At 45.7% G+C, this 19,282-nt stretch overlaps 1 protein-coding gene and 1 long non-coding RNA gene across 3 annotated transcripts; both read left to right on the plus strand.

Moving 5' to 3' along the window:
• Window positions 1-4,326: 4,326 nt before the first annotated feature.
• LOC112272403 lies at window positions 4,327-5,299 on the plus strand. The gene is made up of 2 exons (XR_002966165.1): window positions 4,327-4,690; window positions 4,794-5,299. It is a non-coding gene; the product is annotated as an uncharacterized LOC112272403 (long non-coding RNA).
• A 1,475-nt stretch (window positions 5,300-6,774) lies between these two features.
• LOC100840043 (lysine-specific demethylase JMJ25) lies at window positions 6,775-17,489 on the plus strand. 2 transcript variants are annotated; one of them, XM_024463074.1, is made up of 11 exons: window positions 6,775-7,502; window positions 7,590-7,695; window positions 7,957-8,236; window positions 8,327-8,390; window positions 8,490-9,183; window positions 9,835-10,164; window positions 10,729-11,040; window positions 11,121-11,193; window positions 11,295-11,380; window positions 11,511-11,630; window positions 14,054-15,103. In XM_024463074.1, the coding sequence occupies exons 1-11, from the start codon at window positions 6,976-6,978 to the stop codon at window positions 14,243-14,245; spliced, it is 2,784 nt and encodes a 927-aa protein (XP_024318842.1). In that variant the 5' UTR covers window positions 6,775-6,975; the 3' UTR covers window positions 14,246-15,103. The 2 variants fall into 2 exon arrangements, with proteins under 2 accessions (XP_024318842.1, XP_003576493.2); XM_003576445.4 differs by lacking the exon at window positions 14,054-15,103 and adding an exon at window positions 17,061-17,489 and having other exon boundaries at window positions 6,777-7,502.
• The last annotated feature ends 1,793 nt before the right edge of the window (window positions 17,490-19,282 follow it).

Consider the following 19,282-nt stretch of genomic DNA (forward strand, 5'->3'; position numbering starts at 1 on the left):
GAAATTTTTCTTAGACCCGGCGCAAGTAGAAGGATCGACTCTAGGCAGACGTTGACTTTGGTGGAACCCACGCTTCAGGCGCTCCAGCTCCTCCACAGCATCCTGTTCTTGTACTATCATGGCAGGAAAAAGGTAGTGGGATAAAATTTGACAGGTGGTGGGTCCAACTGGTAGAGCTAAAAAATTCAATACATTGCAGCATATTTAATTGGTAGAGCTAAAAAATTCAATACATTGCAGCATATTTTCGGTTTGGAGACCCGGTGCTAGCTTTTTATCTAGCCCTCCTCACACTGCTCTTGCTCTTAGCTTCCCAACGCCTGAAGGGCGTGCGAACAGGGGAAAATTCCAGAATATGGAGGCTAAGATTCATAAAAGGTTCTTGCAATGGGGAGACAACAAAAAGGTAATGATCGAAGCTGTAGCTCTCAGGCTATTCCAACCTATATTAGGGTGTATTCAAACTCCATATGTCAGTATGTGTGTGATGACATAACAATAATCCGGAATTACTGGTGGGGAGTGGAGAATGGGAGGAGGAAAACTCATTGGGTTTCTTGACCTCGTATGACACGGCCCAAAACAACTGGAGGAATTGGTTTTCATGACATGAATTTTTTTAATCAGGCACTCCTGGCTCGGCAAGCTTGTACTTTCTCCGTCGCAAAATAAGTGACGTGGATTTGTATAAAAATTTATACAATTTCACGTCACTTCCTTCGTTCCAAAATAAGTGACGTGGATTTGTATAAGAATCTATACAATTTCACGTCACTTCCTCCGTCCCAAAAAAAGTGACATGGATTTGTATAAGAATCTATACAATTTCACGTCACTCCCTCCGTCCCAAAATAAGTGACGTGGATTTGTATAAGAATTTATACAATTTCACGTCACTTCCTCCGTCCCAAAATAAGTGACATGGATTTGTATAAGTGATGTTGATTTGTATAAGAATGTATACAATTTCCTCCCTCCCACCAAGAGCTGGTCGAGGCGACCAAGAGCTCGTGCGCATCGGCGGCGTCCGTGTGCGGAAGGCGGCTGCGGACCAGCGGCTCCGTCGCGCGCTCCGACCTCCGCCTCCACCGGCTCGTGCGCGCCAGGCTCCCCGCGGGACTTGGACGGTGATGGGATGAGCCTGAGGCCGGGATGGCGGTGGCCTCGCGCAAGGCAGTAAGGACCGCGTCGGCGCGAGCCATCAGTGGCCCTCCGGACGGGTAGGGGCGCACGGCGACCAGTGGCCGGACGCGATGAGTGGGCGGCGCGCGGGCGCGGCGAACGGGCGGACAAGGCTGCGAGAGGGCGCTGGCGGGCAGCCCACAGGCGTACCTGGCGGCAAGTGGGAGCAGACGGCACGCGGGAGTGGACGGGCAGCGGGAATCTACGGGCGGAGGCGGTGCGCACAAGCGGGCGGCCGTGCATGGCGGCGTGATGTTCGGTGGCGGGAATGAATCGGGACAGGGAGAGGAGGAGTTTGCACTCAGGGTGGATGGAGAGGATAGTCAAAGGGAGAGCGAGAAATTGGGAGAAGAGATTTGAGAAATAAAGTACGGAGTAGGAGTAATAGGAGAGCAGAGTAAGGAGAAATATAGAAATAATACATGTGAATAAGAGAAAGAGAACAGAGTATAGCCCACGAAAATAAACATATCATAATCGCTATATACATATGTGCTCATGAAACACATCAACATTTAATTTGACGTAGGACCCATGGGTTCTTTTGCTAGTATTAACATAATTCTCCGCATGTGGCTACTTTTTTTTTAAAACCACCCGGATAAATCCCAACAGCAACTCATGGTCCTACGTGGCTGCCACGTGGCTAGAGTTAACCACGCCAAACCATTTTTGGACCTAAGTTACAATGACACTAGTTTAGTAATGTGCTCTTTAACGTGAAGTATAACGATGCGTTGGGATTCGTGCAAAAAAATATCCGGAAAGCACGGAAACACTCGCCATATATATATAATTATGGGAGAGGTACAGATCGTTACAGATTGATGATACGGTAGTTTAAACAACAACTACTATCGATATCTACAGAAGTTTAAACATGCCGCGGGCAAGCTGGACTCATGTCTCACGTATCTTATCTTCTTTACAGATATTTTCACTGTTTCAAGCTATTTCGTGGATTTTATGAAATCCGCGCAGGTGATGGAAGAGCAGTTCGCTTCAAATTACATGACTAGTCCTTGCATTCGTCCGCCGTCGATCGGTGATTCCACGATGGAATCCCTCCTGATCGATGTGGTGCTCGACATCGTGGAGCGGTTGGACGTCGCCTCCGTCGTCCGCTGCGCGGCAACCTCCAAGGCCTTCCGTGGTACCATCCTCGGCCTGGCCTTCCGCCGCTCAGGAGGCTTCGACTCCACGCTCCTCCTCGGCTTCTCCTTCTTCCAGAAATCGACGTACCGCAGCGCCCGGATGCACCGCGCCGTCCTCACCACGCCGTCCAACGCGTCCTGCGCCCGCCTTGGTCTCCTCGGATCGTTCCAGCCCGCTGCGTCCCGCGACGGCTTCTTCGTGCTCCGCCGCAACGCCGCACGACGCGTCAAGGCCCTGCACCTGCAGGCGGCCGTCGAGCTGTGCGTCCGCGACACCCTCACCGGCCGCGATGAGCTGCTGCCGCCCGTGGCGGTGTGGGACTCGTTCCCGGTCGCCTTGCTCGCCGTCCGAAGTTCCAGCTCCTGCTCGAGCTTCTCGTCATGGACACAGACCTCCGGTTCAGCACTTTCTCGTCCGGCGACGGCCGATGGGGCGACCCCCGCCAAGCCACCCAGCATCCACAACATCTACTACAACCACATCGTCCTCTTGATGCCAGGCCACCCGTCGTCATCGGTCACACCGTCTACTATTCCTGCTGGGTCTATAACAACCCCTTCTGGGACCGCATCCTCGCTCTGGACACCACCACGGCGTTAGCCACGCTCGTGGAGGTCCCGCAGCGGTGCTTCTCTGGGATGATGACCATCAAGAACAACGAGTACCTCCTCCTGGCCTCGGTGCAGGGCCGCCTCAGATTGCTCGTTGCGGACAGCCTTCGGATATCCATGTGGACGGCGCCGCCATTGGAGTCGTTGGACTCGGGGGCAGCATGGACTCGACAGACGGTCATAAGCAAGTGGGAGATCCAGAGGCAGACGCTGTTGGACAGGGACGTGTACGGGCCTGTTTGTCTCAGGGGGTTCGGGGAGAGGAGCGGTGCCATAATCCTGCAGCTGGGGGAGATCATCAAGGGCACAATTCTTCGAATTGACCTGGGAACAAAGGAGCCACGGGCTGTTATAATTGAGAAGCAGGCAAGTACGATGCTCGACCACTTCTATTTGCATGAGATCGATATGGCCTCTCTGCTCAAAGCAATGAAATCTTTCTAATGAAATATATATCATTTACTCCTTCCGTTTTATAATTCTTGTCAAAATCTTACATGTATCTAGACACTTTTTAATAACAGATATATTCATTTTTGAGCAAATTTGAGACAAGAATTATGAAACGGAGGAAGTGATTTTCTTCTTTGTTCGATCATGTCATGAATAATTTTATCGAATTGTGTCATGTTGTTTCCATCTTTCTTACGCACCAACTATGAAAATAGTAGTGTGTATGGTGTGTATCTACCTAACCTAGCTGCTGCATCTGAGTAACTATATCCCGTTCGGATTATCAACAGTGAACATCTCGATCGGGAGAAACAATTTGCTCATTGGGTCCACCCCTGTGAGAAGCCTCATAAACGAGGCTCTGTAGTTGGATCGTATACTTACAGGAAGACATTTCCTTCCTTGCAACATCTGGTGGCCCAAGCTTCAATGGTAAGAAGTCAAGTTGGCACGAAAAGATTGGAGTTCCGTGGCCTTGCGCCCCTTTGAGGGACCTGGATCCACTGACTTTATAACTACTGACAGGTGAGGCCGGGTCCACATGTCAGTGACCCCTGACTTTAAGTCAGCGGACACTACTACAAAACAGTACATATGTGACGAGTCAACAGTAACGGGCCAACCATGTCATCAGTGACGGTCGCGTTCTCTCCCGTCACTGATGCGACCTGATGACTACTCATCAGTAACGTGTGCGGGAGACCCGTCACTAATGGTTCAATGTGAAAAATAGCAAAATTCACACAAATACACATTAGTGGCGGTCGTTACATCTAGGCCCGCCACTGATGATCACTCATCAGTGACGGGCCTTTTTTAGCACCGCCCGCCACTAATATTTGTTTGGGCCAAAACAACCTATTCCCGGCCCAACTCATCCCCTCCCTATATAAACTAACCCTAACCGGCTGCAAACCCCCTCCTCCTCTATCTCTCATTCCTGCAGCCGCCAACCCAATCTCCTCCTCCTTCTCTCTAGTTCCGGCCGCCAAGCCTCCTCCTCCCTCGTTCCCTCCTCCCAATCTCCTCCTCCTTCTCTCTGCTTCTGGCCGCCAAGCCTCGCCGCCGGCCCGAGCCCGACCTGCAGCCGCACGCCTCGCCACCGCCGCCGGCCCGAGCCTGACCTACCGCCGCCAAGCCCCGCTGCCGCCTGCCCGCGCCCGACCTGCCGCCATCCCGCGAGCCCCGCGCCTGGAGGAGCCGCCCTGCGGCGCTTTGAGGCTGCCCGCGCCCAGATCCGGCCTGCGCCGACCCACCCGCCGCGGATCCGTCCTCCCTCTCTCCCGCCGGTAAGTCTTCCTCTCTCCATTCGCTCTCACGCTCTCTCTCTCTCTCTCTACTGCAGCCATGGAGCTCGACCTCAGACCTCCCTCGGCCGCCATGGATCCCCAGGACGACGACAACATTGAAGGCGACCGGTGGCGGCGACATCTCCAGGACAGCGGCATGAGCGGCGGCTGTGGATTTGATGGCGAAGGTTGTGCGGGTGGCGCGTTCATGGAGTCGACGGCGACGTCAGGGAGTTGATAACGCCGGTGCGGTGAGGTCGACGGGCTGCTGTGTGGACCTTTTTTGTTTCTTCAAATTCACATCACTGTCGGGCGTTGTGGTGTGACCGCCACTGATGGAGAAAGCATCAGCCCAATCGTGCACAACAGGAAGTTAGCAAGGCCGCCAGTAGTGTTGGTTTTCTCCCGTTACTAATGAAGGATTCTGTAGTAGTGGGATCCCTCTCCCCCCTTTGATCCGTTGTAACACTGTTGTGGTTTGGACTCTTGGGATGGCAGAACTTCGTCTGCATTCCTGTTGCGGCTGTTCTGTAACAAGTTTTACTAGTACTGCTCATCGCAAAATCTGTTGAGGAACTTTTCCATGGTCCCACGTGGAAATGGCGTTCACACGACTTCGTTTAGAGGGATAAGGACCCTCCCCACCGAACCTTATCTCTCTAGCCTATTTTACCGGAGGAACAACCTATTCTATCTTAATCTTTGGAAGAAAATATTATAAAGAAGCTTTGTTCTTCTCTCCCTTCCTTTGTCCATCTTTCATTGTACATGATTGTGTGTACAACCCTAAACCTGCTCGTGATTGTGATCTTCCACTCGGATTTGGTAAAGCCAACACATTGTCAACACGAGACTTTCCTCTGACATTTTTTGAACCTCCATCGAGCAGGCTTTTGCCATACATAGAGAATCTGAATTTCATTGCAAAGATTTGTTTGTTGTTACCTCTATATTCTGTTTTCGTCGTCCGTAGAATTTTGGAATATTTTAATCTATATATGGTGTGGATTTTCCTCGTGAGAAATTGCCAACGAGTCGTCGTGATCACCTTCACCGCGTGAGGATTTTGTCGGCCATGACATGGGGAGTCGGTGTCATGCCGTCGAGCGCCATACCACCGCCGGCCACCGTTGCCGGTGAAGACAGTAAGACGCACCGAGTCATCAACGTATCCTTTGACCTTGTCACTCTGCGCGTTGAGTTGGCTATGTTGCGTCCCCTCCCCCTAAGTTCATGGCAACGTGTCGCCGCCGCCGGGCATACCTCGATGAGTCGGTATCATCACACAATGCCGACCATCGTCGCCAATCAAGATTGTGAGCTGCATGTAACCATCACCATATCCTTTGACAGTGTCGCTCCGCACGTTGTGTCGGCCAGGTTGCAACCCCCCCCCCCCCCCAGTGCATGGCCATCTGACTCCGCCACCAAGCATGCACCGTGAGTCAGTGTCATCACATACCGTCGGCCACCGTCATCAATCAAGTCAATGAGCTGCACAGAGCCATCCCGCCACCGATTGGTTGTGTCTTATGTGTGTTGAGGTGTTGTGCCGTGTGTCATCTCTCTCTAGCACATGCCACTTGGACACACCATCACGAGGCAAATGTCATGCAGTTGGGTGCTGTCGCAGGCCATGCCGTTGGCCTGGCCACACGTCACTGCACCGTCGGGCATGCTATGTGCCACTCGGCACCGCCCATTAGACTTTGAGCCTCCGCCGAAGTCGAGCGGACCGCTTGCCCCATTCCATGTTCGACCCCGCGTCGGAGACCACACTAGGGCTACGCACGGCTGCCATGCGCCTCGGCCGTGCAGCGCAGCCGCCAGGTGACAAAAATACTTCCTCAGATCCATAATTAGTGTCTCTCATTTACCCATATAACTTTGTAGTACTAAATTTGAGAAACTTATTGCGGAGTATGTTATTATTATTACTCCGTATTATACATGTACTACCAATTGTAAAAAATTCAGCTTACCATCGTGCCCAAACAGAAAAGAAATTCCAGTCAACTAGTACTAGCCGCGACCAGCTGAACAGAAAACAGATCAAAAACCACCAGGGTGGCCTCGTACCGCAGCGGGCCTCCCCGTGCGCGCGTTCCACGTGCTTCCACGGGCGGAACACCTGCGGCCCTGCGCCCCGCCCCCGCCCACGGTCATCAGATGGATATATGGGCACACAATTAGTAATTGGATAGGAAATCAAGGCCGAATCCCCGAATTGGCATCACCTCACCTCGATTTGTTTCCACCCGTGGTGTTCGCCGTCACGCCGGCCTATGGGGGCGATGGATCTCCATCACCGGATCGGCGCGGGGGACTGGCTCTACGGCTTCGAGGATGAGGACGAGGAGGAGGATGTGCCGGCCGTGGAGGAGTCGTCGGACGACGAGGACTGGAAGCTCGAGCTGGAGAAGAAGGGGAGGAAGAGGAGGAGGCCTCGGTCAAGAAGGCCGGCTCCCTCCAAGCGGCGGCGCGTGGCGACTCCCTCGCCCTCGCCGGCCTCGTCCGAGTCGGCGTCGACTTCTGGGGCGTCGGCCTCCCGGAAGCCCCGGCCCCGCGGCGCCGGGATTAAGCAGGGCGCCGCGCGCGGGGATACGCCCATCGATGGCCCCGCCGTCGTGGTCCCGGAACAGGACGCGGCGGTGGAGGTCGACGAGACGGCAGCGAGCACAAGCGGCACCAGCCGCAGGAAAGGAGGAAGGGCGTGTCACCAATGCAAGAGGGTGAAGAAGAAGCCGGGACAGATGATCGAATGCGGGCGATGCGACGAGAACATCTACTGCGCCCCCTGCATCAAGAAACAGTAATGCTCCGATCCCACACCGGTTGTCCCTGTCCCGTTTCTTTAGCAGGAAGATCGGAACTCTCAGAAAAACTTGTAAATTTGCAGGTACACGGAGATGTCGTCGACTGAGGTTAGAGCTGAATGCCCATCCTGTCTTGGAATCTGCAACTGTAAACGCTGCACTGCCGTGGTTAAGCAGCGTGAACCCAAGGTGATCATCTTGTGGCTTGTTGAGTTATTTCTGCTAGTGAAAACACATCAGCAGTTCAGCAAGACATCACAAGTTTAGATTAAGATCTCGTTTTAAAAGGATCGTTCTCTGTTGTGGCAACTTCTAGTATATTGTTGTTAGATTCTGATAAAGAAATCTAGTCATAGAGTGCCTGGATAGTTTGACAAACTTACATATTTGTAAAAATAACCTGACACCATATGCTGAAGTCTATAATGTATGCATATTTTCCCCTTGTAGAGCTCAGGTTTGAGGAAATGTAAGAGCAGGATATCAGTTACAAGGAGCAGGAGAGCTGGTGCCACCGCTGGAAATGATCACCCCTTCCTAAACTCTAATGGGATCAGTAACACATCTGTGATATCAGATAAGGTAGATACAATGGATGTGAGAGGCGACGAGGTTGATGCTGTGACTAAAATAAAATATGCTAGATATCTTTTGCACTACCTGCTTCCTTGTCTGAGGGACCTGAACAAGGAGCAGATGGTTGAGATAGAAAAAGAGGCAGAAAATCAAGGTAAACCAGATTCTTCAGAACATCTGGAAACTCAACACAGGTGTGACGGTGCGACTATTTTTAGTACTTACCCTGATTTTCCCCAAACAGGATTGAGTGTATCTCAATTGAGTGTAGAACAGGCTGATTGCCGGAATGATGAGAGGGTGTTCTGGTACACTTTGTGCTCCATTCACTCAATATTGTTGCATTTATTTTCATATGTTGTCATTTTAAACTTCACAGCTAAGATTTGGTTTTCTATTTGAACCAGTGACAATTGCAGAACTTCAATCTTTGATCTGCATAGGAGCTGTCCAAACTGCTCGTATGAATTGTGCATTGTATGCTGCAAAGAGCTTCGTGAAAACGAACTGCTTGGCACTTGTCGGGAAGAACTGGTGTCTTATCCTTATCGAGGAATTGAGTATATGCATGGTGGTGATCCATCGCCTGAGTCAAAAACCTTCAAAGAAACAGATATTTCCAGTAACACTATGAAGTGGCCTGCAATTTCTGACGGGATTATTCATTGCCCTCCAACTGATCATGGTGGTTGTGGCAATCATGTTCTTAGGTTGAGACAAATATTTCCGAAAGACTGGTTAAATAGGCTCGAAATGGATGCCGTACAGTTTAGTAAGAAGTTAGAAACTTCTGATGTCAGTGGATATGCACGTGAATGTACGTGTTGTACTAAAAATGAAAATGCAAGGCATGCTTCCATAAGAGAGAATTCAGCAGATAACTACTTATACTGTCCAACATCAGATAATGGGAAGACGGAAGATCTGACACATTTCCAGAGCCACTGGGTGAAAGGAGAGCCTGTTATTGTTCAAGGGGTACTCAAGAAAATGCCAGATTTGAGCTGGGAGCCACCACATATGTGGTCTGAAATTCATGGTGCTAATACTAGCTCTGACATGGAAAATGTGAAGGCTATTGATTGCTTATCTTGCTGTGAGGTTAGTGCAATACATTTTTCTAAATACACATGAATGTTATACTAGTTCATAATTATTCCATATCTAGAACCAAACTATTCCTTGAATGCTTTTGAGTCTATAGTTTCTGTGAATCAATTAACGATACAGTGATATTAATTCCAAATGCACATGTGAGAGATATCTAAAAAACACTGGCTTATAGCAGGATATTCTGAATTTCCCCAAGGGTATTTGGTAGCTGGTCGTGCTGTCTGCTTACCAAATCCCTTTACTTGCTCTTAGCATTTTATACTTTTCCATTGGCTTAATACAATTAGTATCCCCTTCCATGAATAATGTTCTGGTGTCTATTTAACATAGAGTGATCCTTATCAGGAAGAAGATCCTGGTGTCCATTTACATAGAGGAAACCCTATGGTCAGACCCATTGACCAAGAAAAAACTATAATTTGAAGTGTAGTTATTTGAAATATGTAATTTTAATGGCAATTGCAGTGTTCTAACTGAACATAGGTTATACTGCCACATTCTTCAGGCAATTATCTTCTAGAATGGGTAAGGGGATTGAATGAATCTATTTCAGGTGGATTTCATCAGGGACTTATTATATTCTTCATTCTTATTTATTACCCAGAAAGAAAATTCACCTTTTGTGCTTAAATAATGCAGGTTGAGATACGCACACAAGATTTCTTCAAAGGATATTCTGAAGGTCGGATGTATGAAAATCTTTGGCCTGAAATGCTTAAATTGAAGGACTGGCCTACTTCAAATCATTTTGAAGAGCTTTTGCCTTCGCATGGAGCAAAATACATCCATTCTTTACCATTTCAACCATACACAAATTTGAAATCCGGCTTGCTATGTCTCTCCGCATTGCTTCCTGATGATATTCTAAAACTTGATATGGGCCCAAAATCATACATAGCTTATGGCTGTGCACAGGAACTTGGCAGAGGAGATTCTGTTACTAAGCTTCATTGTGATATATCTGATGCAGTAAGTAAATTACCACCTCCATTCCAAAATATAAGGCATATTTTGTTTCTTTTGACCAAGGATTACTCCATTAATATACAACTTATGTGACATAAAATTTATATCATTGTATTTGTATTCCAAATTACTTGCTTATGGTTATGATTTGGATCATACAAGTCATATGTTAATTGAGTAATTCTTCGTCAAAGAAAATGAAATACGCCTTATATTTTAAAACAGAGGGAGTAATTGAGGAGTACTCACACATGTTGATGATTATATCTTTCCGTACTTATTTTTGTCAAGACCCATGTCTATTTCATCTGTTAAAGTCTTATCTTGAAGCAATATTTCCATATCTCCTCTGAATATGGAAGAAAAACTATCACCTTTGCTTACCTGAATGAACTTATTTTCCCTTTAATGTGGAATATTGGATTTCATCGGACCAATAGTAGCCTATGATAGATGCTATTCTCATCTCTTAGCACTAGTTGGTTAGACAAGCTTCTGCTCAGAGAAATGATTTGCATCTTGCTAGTACACTCTTTAATTACTCGATGTTATTTTGGCTATTGCTAGGTTAATGTTTTGATGCATACCGCAAAAGTTACCCCTTCTGAAGAACAAGAAGATGCAATAAAAAAACTTAAAGGAAGACATGATGCTCAGAATGGAAAGGATTGTTGTGGGAATGTTGCAACTGATGGAAATGATACATGTCATGAAAGCTATGTGGATGTAGATCACATATCCACTCGTAGATGCAGTGAGGATGATTATGGAGGTGCTTTATGGGATATTTTCAGGAGGGAGGACATTACAGAACTGAAAAAGTACCTTATAAAACACTCCAAGGAATTTCGACATATATATTGTTCCCCGGTTGAAAAGGTTGGCAATAATGTGCTTTCTGAACAACCTGTACTTGTTGCCATCACGGCTAGTCCGTTTCACCTTATGTTCAAATGCAGATATTTAACCCGCTACATGATGAAACATTTTATTTGACCAAGGAACATAAAAGAAAGCTTAAAGAGGAGCACGGTGAGTTCTGTTTATCTGCATTTCTAGTACTGCTAGTTTTTGAAACAAATGGTTGCAGTGTTCTGTTGGTATTTACTTGATTTTTTTATATGCCCGTTCAGGGATCGAACCTTGGACATTTGTACAGAAACTTGGAGAGGCTGTTTTTATACCTGCTGGGTGTCCTCATCAAGTACGGAATCTCAAGGTAAACTACCTCAGTTTAGTATTGCGGTGGCACACCTGCATTCCTGTACTAGATAGGGGTTAAGTGGGAGAAATAATATTTAAGTTTCACATGTTATGTAACTGATTACATTTTATTGTCATTGTTGCAGTCCTGCACCAAGATTGCTCTAGATTTTGTATCACCAGAGAATGTCAATGAGTGTCTCAAGTTAACTCAGCAATTCCGCATGCTTCCAAAGAACCACAGAGCTAAAGAAGACAAACTAGAGGTAACTAAGACCTTTTTTATGCACACTGTTTTTAGCCATCCTGCATGATATATGCATTTCAGCAGCATTGAACATAGTAGTATTATCTTGGATTTACCCGTTTAGATATGACAATTCAGATGAGCTCCCATATGTTCTTTTCTCTTCTTCTGAGACCATTCTTGATACCTAGCTTTATATTTTCACAAAGTAAGTTGCGCCACGTTGTTTTTTAGCTGTGTTATTAGTTAAAGAGAATTATGAAAATCTGCTAAGTTCTAACCCACATCTTAAAGCGACATCTGTTTCACTTATCCTTCTCACTAAGCCACCGTCTCTGCTGATATTCATCCTGGCATCAAACTTTTCCCCTTGTGTCCATTGATGTTCAACCTGGCATATCGGCAAAGGCTTGCACAACGGGGCTTGTGGACCCTCGGAGACAACAATTCACCCTGGAGTGATTAGAATTTTTGCTTGCTTCTTTTTCTCCTCGCTTCTCTTGCTTGTTTCTCTGATCTGGACACTTCCTAGTTGAACTCCCTTTGGCCACCTATTTTCAATAAATTACTCGTTGCGGCTTTTTCGTAAATTTTTTTTAAATCATCTTTGTTCATCTTGTATTCGTTGATGTTTGTCCTGACACCAAATTCTTCCTCTTATATCTGTGTGCTCGACTTGCCATCATTGTTACCCCATGCTACCATGCATGGCTGCCATGGCCAACGCCTTTTGCGGCACTTCTTTCGCCTTCCGAATGGCGTTGACATCTCTTTGATAGACTTGAGGCCCCAATTGGATGGTGGTAATTCGGCCCAAACCTGTATATTACGGGCCCTCTAGAAAATCCGCTCTCACTGAAAAGATCTACTTGAATGGTCGTATTGGGTCAAAATAATTTCAGCGTTTTGCAGCAATCTGTCTCAAGTTAGACGCCGTTGCTGCCACCTCTTTGTTCTCTGCTTTTCTGCTCCACTATCGCTGACGTTGTTGTCTACACATTCCATGCTTCCGCGCAGCACCACCGCAGTATCCAGTTTTTGCTTTCCTGTTGCCGACTACTCCCTTCCCATACATCCCTGATGCAGGCGACCTCGACCTAGAGCAACGACGACAAGCCTTTTGCTGAAGGCGGCCTCGTCTCGTTGACGAAGTGGATAGCTAGAATTGCGTCTATTTGTTTGTCAATTTAGTTGATTTGATTTTCTTTTGCTATAGCCTCGTAGGTGTTGTCCTGTTCTGAAATTTCGGTGAATTCAAGTGTTCTTGTCAGGGAGGTTCTTCATGTTCATTTCTTCTCCCAAACGCTGAATACCGGAGTGTTTTCATTCATTGTTATTCCGTTTGCACGCTAAAATACACATGTAAGATATTATAGGCGAGAATTTTACAAAGCTTCGAAGTGGCGCCTAAGGGTGCAAAATGGACTTGTTCTGTTTTAACTGTTAAACGAATGATGCTGTTTGCATGAGATATTAGCCGATCCAAACGGAACAAACTGTAGAGTGCGGGACGCTGGTAGTTTAACGTATACGGCAAGGTCTCTAGTTTAGACAGATCGATCAGTGACGGGTTTAAACCTTTTGTAATTGAAACCCTCGTGTTGGTATCTTGTAATCTGTATGACTGTATATGAAGAGGAAGAGCCCACCGCCGATTTCTCTCATTACATTGTATCAGAGCCTAAACCCTAGATTTCTGAACCATGTCATCTACGAGCAAAACCTCTTCCTCATCCTTGAGCTCCGCCCCAACCTCGTTCATGGCACCCGCTCGTCCACCGCTTAGTGCATTCATCAATATCAAGCTTGACAGGGACAACCATGCTCTCATCCGCTATGTCCACACATCTCTAGAAGGTTCAGTTCCTCCTTGCGCTCCACAACCATGATCTCATCCGCTACGTCCACTCATCTCCGCAACCCGTCGGTTCTGATAATGGCAATTGCATAGCAACCTGATGGTGCTCAGGTGCATAGCGTATACCAATTGGTTCTGGCAAGACCAGCTTGACCTCAGCGTCATCCTGTTGTCCTTCACTTTAATTGTTTTTGGGCACGTCGTTTTCTCCAAGACGGTGGCTAGTGCTTGGGACACGTTAGAGCGCATGTTTGGTTGTGCGTGCTGGTTGAACCTACACGCCTACAACAAGATGAAGCTATCTTTTCGTTGCAAGATGTGTTTCTTGGGTATATTGCTTCGTACAAAGGCTTTAACTGTCTCAATCGTTCTTCTGGTCGTGTCTATGTGTGATGTAGTCTTTGATGAGCATCGATTTCTGTTAGAGGCGTCATCCCATAGGCCTATCACTCACTCAGCTCCAACCAAATCCATCATCTTGCTCCCATTTTAAAACAATTGAGCCAGATGCTAGACTTCCTTGACACGCTATTGGTAGTCCTACTGATTCTATTGACGACCTTGTTTAGATTTCAATTATGTAGGTACAACTGTTGATTCCGGACTCGGCTACCCCGGGTAGTGTGCCATCTTCACCCGCTGCGTCGACTACCGACGATTCATCCTCTGGTGTAGCTTCATATTCAGATGCACAACTAAATACACCCATGTCGTCTCCTTCGTCACTACTAGTCACTCACATCCCATGTAGACCCAACTACAACGCAACGTTGTGAAGCCATGCCAACCGCATGATGAGATTATCGGTATGATCCCAAGAAGTGCACATTTACTACTATCGAGCCATCTTCTGTAGATGAAGCGTTGTCTTCAGAAGATTTGACTGCTGTCATGCAAGCTGAATATGATGGCCTACTTTAGAATCACATATGGACATTGGTACCTCCTCCCGCCAAGCATCATGTGGTCAATTGCAAATGGGTATTCAAGTTGCAACACCGGTCAGATGGTACGGTTGCACGGCACAGAGCTCGGCTCATTACCCGTGGTTTCACTCAAAGACAAGGCATCAAAGACAAGATTGACATCTTCTTGCAGATGTAGTGACACAGGGGCTGGCATCTTCCAACAACTCAACGTCCAAAATGCTTATCTACATGGTAACATTAGGAAGTAACATACGAGCAACAACCTCCAGGATATGTGGTTAGTCGTTTGAGCATTGATGCCGAGTACAAAGCAATTGCAAATGCTACTGTTGAAGCTGTCTAGTTATAGTTTGGTATGAAAGAGCTTGGAATCTTCCAGTCAAGAGCGCAGGTGTCGTGGTGTGATAATCTTGGAGCTACATTCCTCGCCACCAGTCCAGCGTTTCACGCGAAGCCAAAACATATCGAGATCGACTTTCACTTTGTTCGAGAGAAGGTAGCGATCGAAGCGCTCCAGGCTCGGTTCATGCGATATCTCTTGTAAATAGAGATAGAGTTGTAGTTAGAGTTAAGTTCTAGTTAGAATCCTAACTCATCTAGTCCTTATCTCGGTGGATCAAACCGACGTTGTTGTGCATTTTATCTAACTACATCTCATGGCAATATAAAGGAAACCGAGCCGGCCTGTTTAGAGCTGTGCCATTCCACCAAAATCTCTATCCGTGTTCTGTTTTTTTACATGGTATCAGAGCTCATCGATCTATCTCGATGACTTCCGCCGGCACCATTGCCTCCACTGTCGGAGCAATGGCTCCTTCCACCATTGCCTCAAGTTCAAGCTCGACCAGCGCCTCCATTAGCACTGACTCGATGATGTCCATGGGTGGTGCTCCGATCACCATCAAGTTGTCGCAGTAGAACTATCTCCTGTGGAGGGCGCAAGTCGTTCCTCTCCTCAAGAGCCTCAGCCTACATGGCTATGTCGATGGCAGCTGCGCTGCACCTGCCGAGACCATAGTCGATCTGACTCAAGGTGGCGCCATGCCACGCCCCAACCCAACTCACCGAGCATGGGTGCAACAAGACCAGGCGATTCTGTTCGCCCTCCTGTCCTCCATGGTTGAGGGTGTGCTTGGTCAGTTTCTTTTTCTCGAGACGTTGTTGTACATTCCACCAAAATCTCTATCAGTTTCTTTTCCTCCATGACCGACGTTGTTGTACATTGTATCTAACTACATCTCATGGCAATATAAAGGAAACCGAGCCGGCTTGTTTAGAGCTGTGCCATTCCACCAAAATCTCTATCCGTGTTTCTGTTTTTTTTCAGTGGGATTGTACATCCATTGTCCCCAACCAAATGTTATGGGCTTACTCCCTTACGAAAGCACTTCCGCAAGATGCATTTGATCGATTGGGTATGATTTGAATTTAGTTGTTAATAGTTTTGATCGATGGTAGGTGGGGGGGGGGGGGTGGAGGGTCGTTTAGACGAATGATATCGTTCGCATGATATATGAACGGCCAAACAAAACAAACTTCGATATGATATAAAGATTAGCCGTTCGGGACGTTGATATCTACCGCAGTTGACAATATCTCTAGTTGTTATCTTGTAATACGCATGATGATTTGATCCGGCAAACAGTAAAGTTGATGGTTTGCGAAGAGGGTGGAGTGAACTGAATTTAGTTGTTTCTAGTTTGGATTGAGGGTGGGGGAGGTGTCAACCGAATGGTTTTTTTCGCATGATATATCAGCAGATCCAAACAGAACAAACTGTAATCGATAGAGTTATAGTAGCTGTTCGGGGCGTCGGTACGTAACGTATTCGACAATGTCTTTAGTTATCTTGTAGCTTAGACTGTTTGCAAAAAAATTCCACGTGGCATATCTCGCTCACTAGAGTTGGAGCTAGTTTTTGGTGGGAGGGGTGGTTTTCCATGGGAGATTATTATGAATTGTTTAAGTTGTAATTCATACGGCAAGATCTTCAAAACTAGATCCTATTTTGATATATTTTGGTAAGATTTTCAAACTGATATTCTTTTCTAGTGGGCTTGTCTTGAGATTGTCCGGTTGCTTTTATTTCATGGCATCCAATTAGTCATGGAAATGGTATGTGCACAAGTTCCTGCCCATGGGTTTCCCTTGTGTCGTCAGAATGATGCACAATCATTCAAATATGCCAGATCTGATGGGCAGGTTACCCGGTGAGTATGAACATGGTTCAATTATATGCCGATGGTTAGGGACTTAGGGTTGGGGGTGAGCGATGAGTATGCTAATGGGTACGATCGTTTGTTAATGATGCACCTAATAAAAGCCCGACCCAATTTCAACCTTTATTCCCCATTCTCAAAAAATGATTCTCTGCAATTCCTAGCGTTGCAATTTCAGTGATACAAAATTTTATCACAAAACTAGCAACACGGCTAAAAAGCACTGGATAGTGGGTCATGAAAGAACATTGTGGGGCCTTGCGTATTATGGGATTTGGGACTAATTCACGTGAAACCTTGCGAAGTTCATGTGAAATTGTTGCCTTCGAAACGAAGGGTTGGAATGGCTGACTATGTAAAAGAGCTTTGGTCATAGCTATATATATATATATATATATAGAGCAGCATTACGTACTAATAATCTTACCTCTTGTTGGATGCAGGTGAAGAAGATGATAATCTATGCAGTTGAACAAGCCGTGAGGACTCTGAAAGACCATTGCCCCTCCTCCCCAGGAGAAATTGCTGAATTGTCTCGGCGAGAGTGAAGGAAATAAGTTGGTGACAATGGTGTTCAATATATAGTATTGCCAACAGCTCTTTGGTACAATAAACTGAGAAATTGTAGGTTATGCAAATGATGAACCCTGTAAAAATAGTTGCGCCGGCCAAACAAAGAAATAATATATTATTGTTGCAGTCATTAATACTATTATTATTGCTGGAAACCCAATATGTATTGTTACCTGGGACGATTTAAAAATTCGAAAAACAACAGAGATGTACCTGCAGATGCCCCGTAAATTGTCATGAAGAAATGTTTGCAGGCTTTACAAAAGAGATAAATATATGGATCGATAAAAGTTGTATTATTTGCTAGAGAAAAATACACCTTCAGTCATAATATTATTACAGAGGTGTCAAGTTAGTCTTACTCATCATTTTATAAAATTGTATATAGTCACTTAAGTTGTGCAGCGTTAGTCCTAAGCTTGTTCCACTTGGGCTGGCCGTCCGACGTTGCACGCTGGGACATGTTAGCAGTGGGACCCACTTGTGTGAACCGTGTGTTTGGAAATTATGCAAAAGTGTGTGATTGGAGATTATGCAAAAGAAACACTTGCTACTACAGAAACCTCGTTCTTGATCCCTCTTTATTTCCATTTGTTACCTGGACGACGGTGATTGGTTGCCGATCTACGGCGACACAACATGATGCCGGTGAGAAGCGGGAGCCCACTCAAGTCCCACTTCTAGTTTAATTTTTCGATTTTAGTTTAAATTTTAAGCCAAGATTTTGAACTAGCAAATCCTAAATGAACTAGAAATGGGACTTAAGTGAGCTCCCACTTGCAATACTACCGGTAAGTCGAGCTGGACTCCCTGGCAATCCTTTTCCTTTGTACAGTAACTGGGTATGAGTAGGTATTTATGTAGCACACAAATGATAACATTTCTTATTGAAATTTTATAGCTATATATAGGATACTTATACAGGTATATGTGTATGTTTTCAAAAAAAAATTGAACATTCAAAATATGTTTATTTTTTTATTTTTAAATACTGGGATCCATGTATCCCGAGAGCTAAGAGAAATGTAAAAACAAGGACAACAGGTGTAAAACATGTGGCTGAATAATAACCATACGCACAAGGAACCTATCTCGACCTGCATTGTACTCACGCCGTTTCATAATTCTTGTTGAAATATTACATGTATCTAGACGTTTTTTAAGAATAGATACATCCATTTTTTGGCAAATTTGACACAAGAATTATGCAACTGAGTAAGTATAAATTCAGGGACATACCGAGTTAAATTTCTAAGCACGGAGCATCACGCCATCACATATAATAAATGAGGTTTATACGCATATAGGAATATAGCCACACCATTCAGCACTTATATACTCCCTCCATTTCTTAGAAGATGTCATATTAGTTTTCATTAAGACAAAGCTTTGACCACAAATTAATATGTCAAGGTGTGGTTTATATGACATGAAAGCTAATATGACATTTTTGAAGGAACGGAGAGAGTATTTAGGAAGCTTTTGTTGCAACTTGCGATGGATTATGATAATCTTTTATTTCCAACTGACTTTTGCCTATTTACCGTCTGGACAAACTTTTTTAGTTACCATGGCATCATAAGACGGGGAGGCTCAATGTAACATGGCTCAACCGCTATGCCCCAATGCATAGGAGTACTGCTCTCTGAGTTGTTTAGACGGACTGGCAAGTTTCCCGTGCTACGTACGCTAGGGAAATATGGTTTAGTTGCTTAGTTTACACTAGCTAAATACTCGTGACAATGCTATGGATAAAACAAATTAAATTGCTCGATAAAGATAAATTAAATAAGAAAACCATATTATATAATCGTGGCAGTTGCTAGCAATTGTATCTCAATTTTGGTAGCAAACAACATCACTATTTAATGGGTTTAATTGTTTTATTAGAAGATGGTGATAAGTTCTTTTTTACAATAAAAGGAGGTAGCCATTTAATGATTTAATTTTTGTATTAGAGATGGTGAGAACCTTGTTTTCAAATAGAAGGAGGTGGGGAAGTGACGAACCACCGCCACTGATTGTCTATTTTATAGGAAGTAAAGATACTTTCACCGTGAACTGTACGGATGGAAGGCTAATAGCACATGCA

The sequence above is a fragment of the Brachypodium distachyon genome, chromosome 4, assembly GCF_000005505.3.
Source record: "Brachypodium distachyon strain Bd21 chromosome 4, Brachypodium_distachyon_v3.0, whole genome shotgun sequence".
Taxonomy (NCBI): Eukaryota; Viridiplantae; Streptophyta; class Magnoliopsida; order Poales; family Poaceae; genus Brachypodium; species Brachypodium distachyon.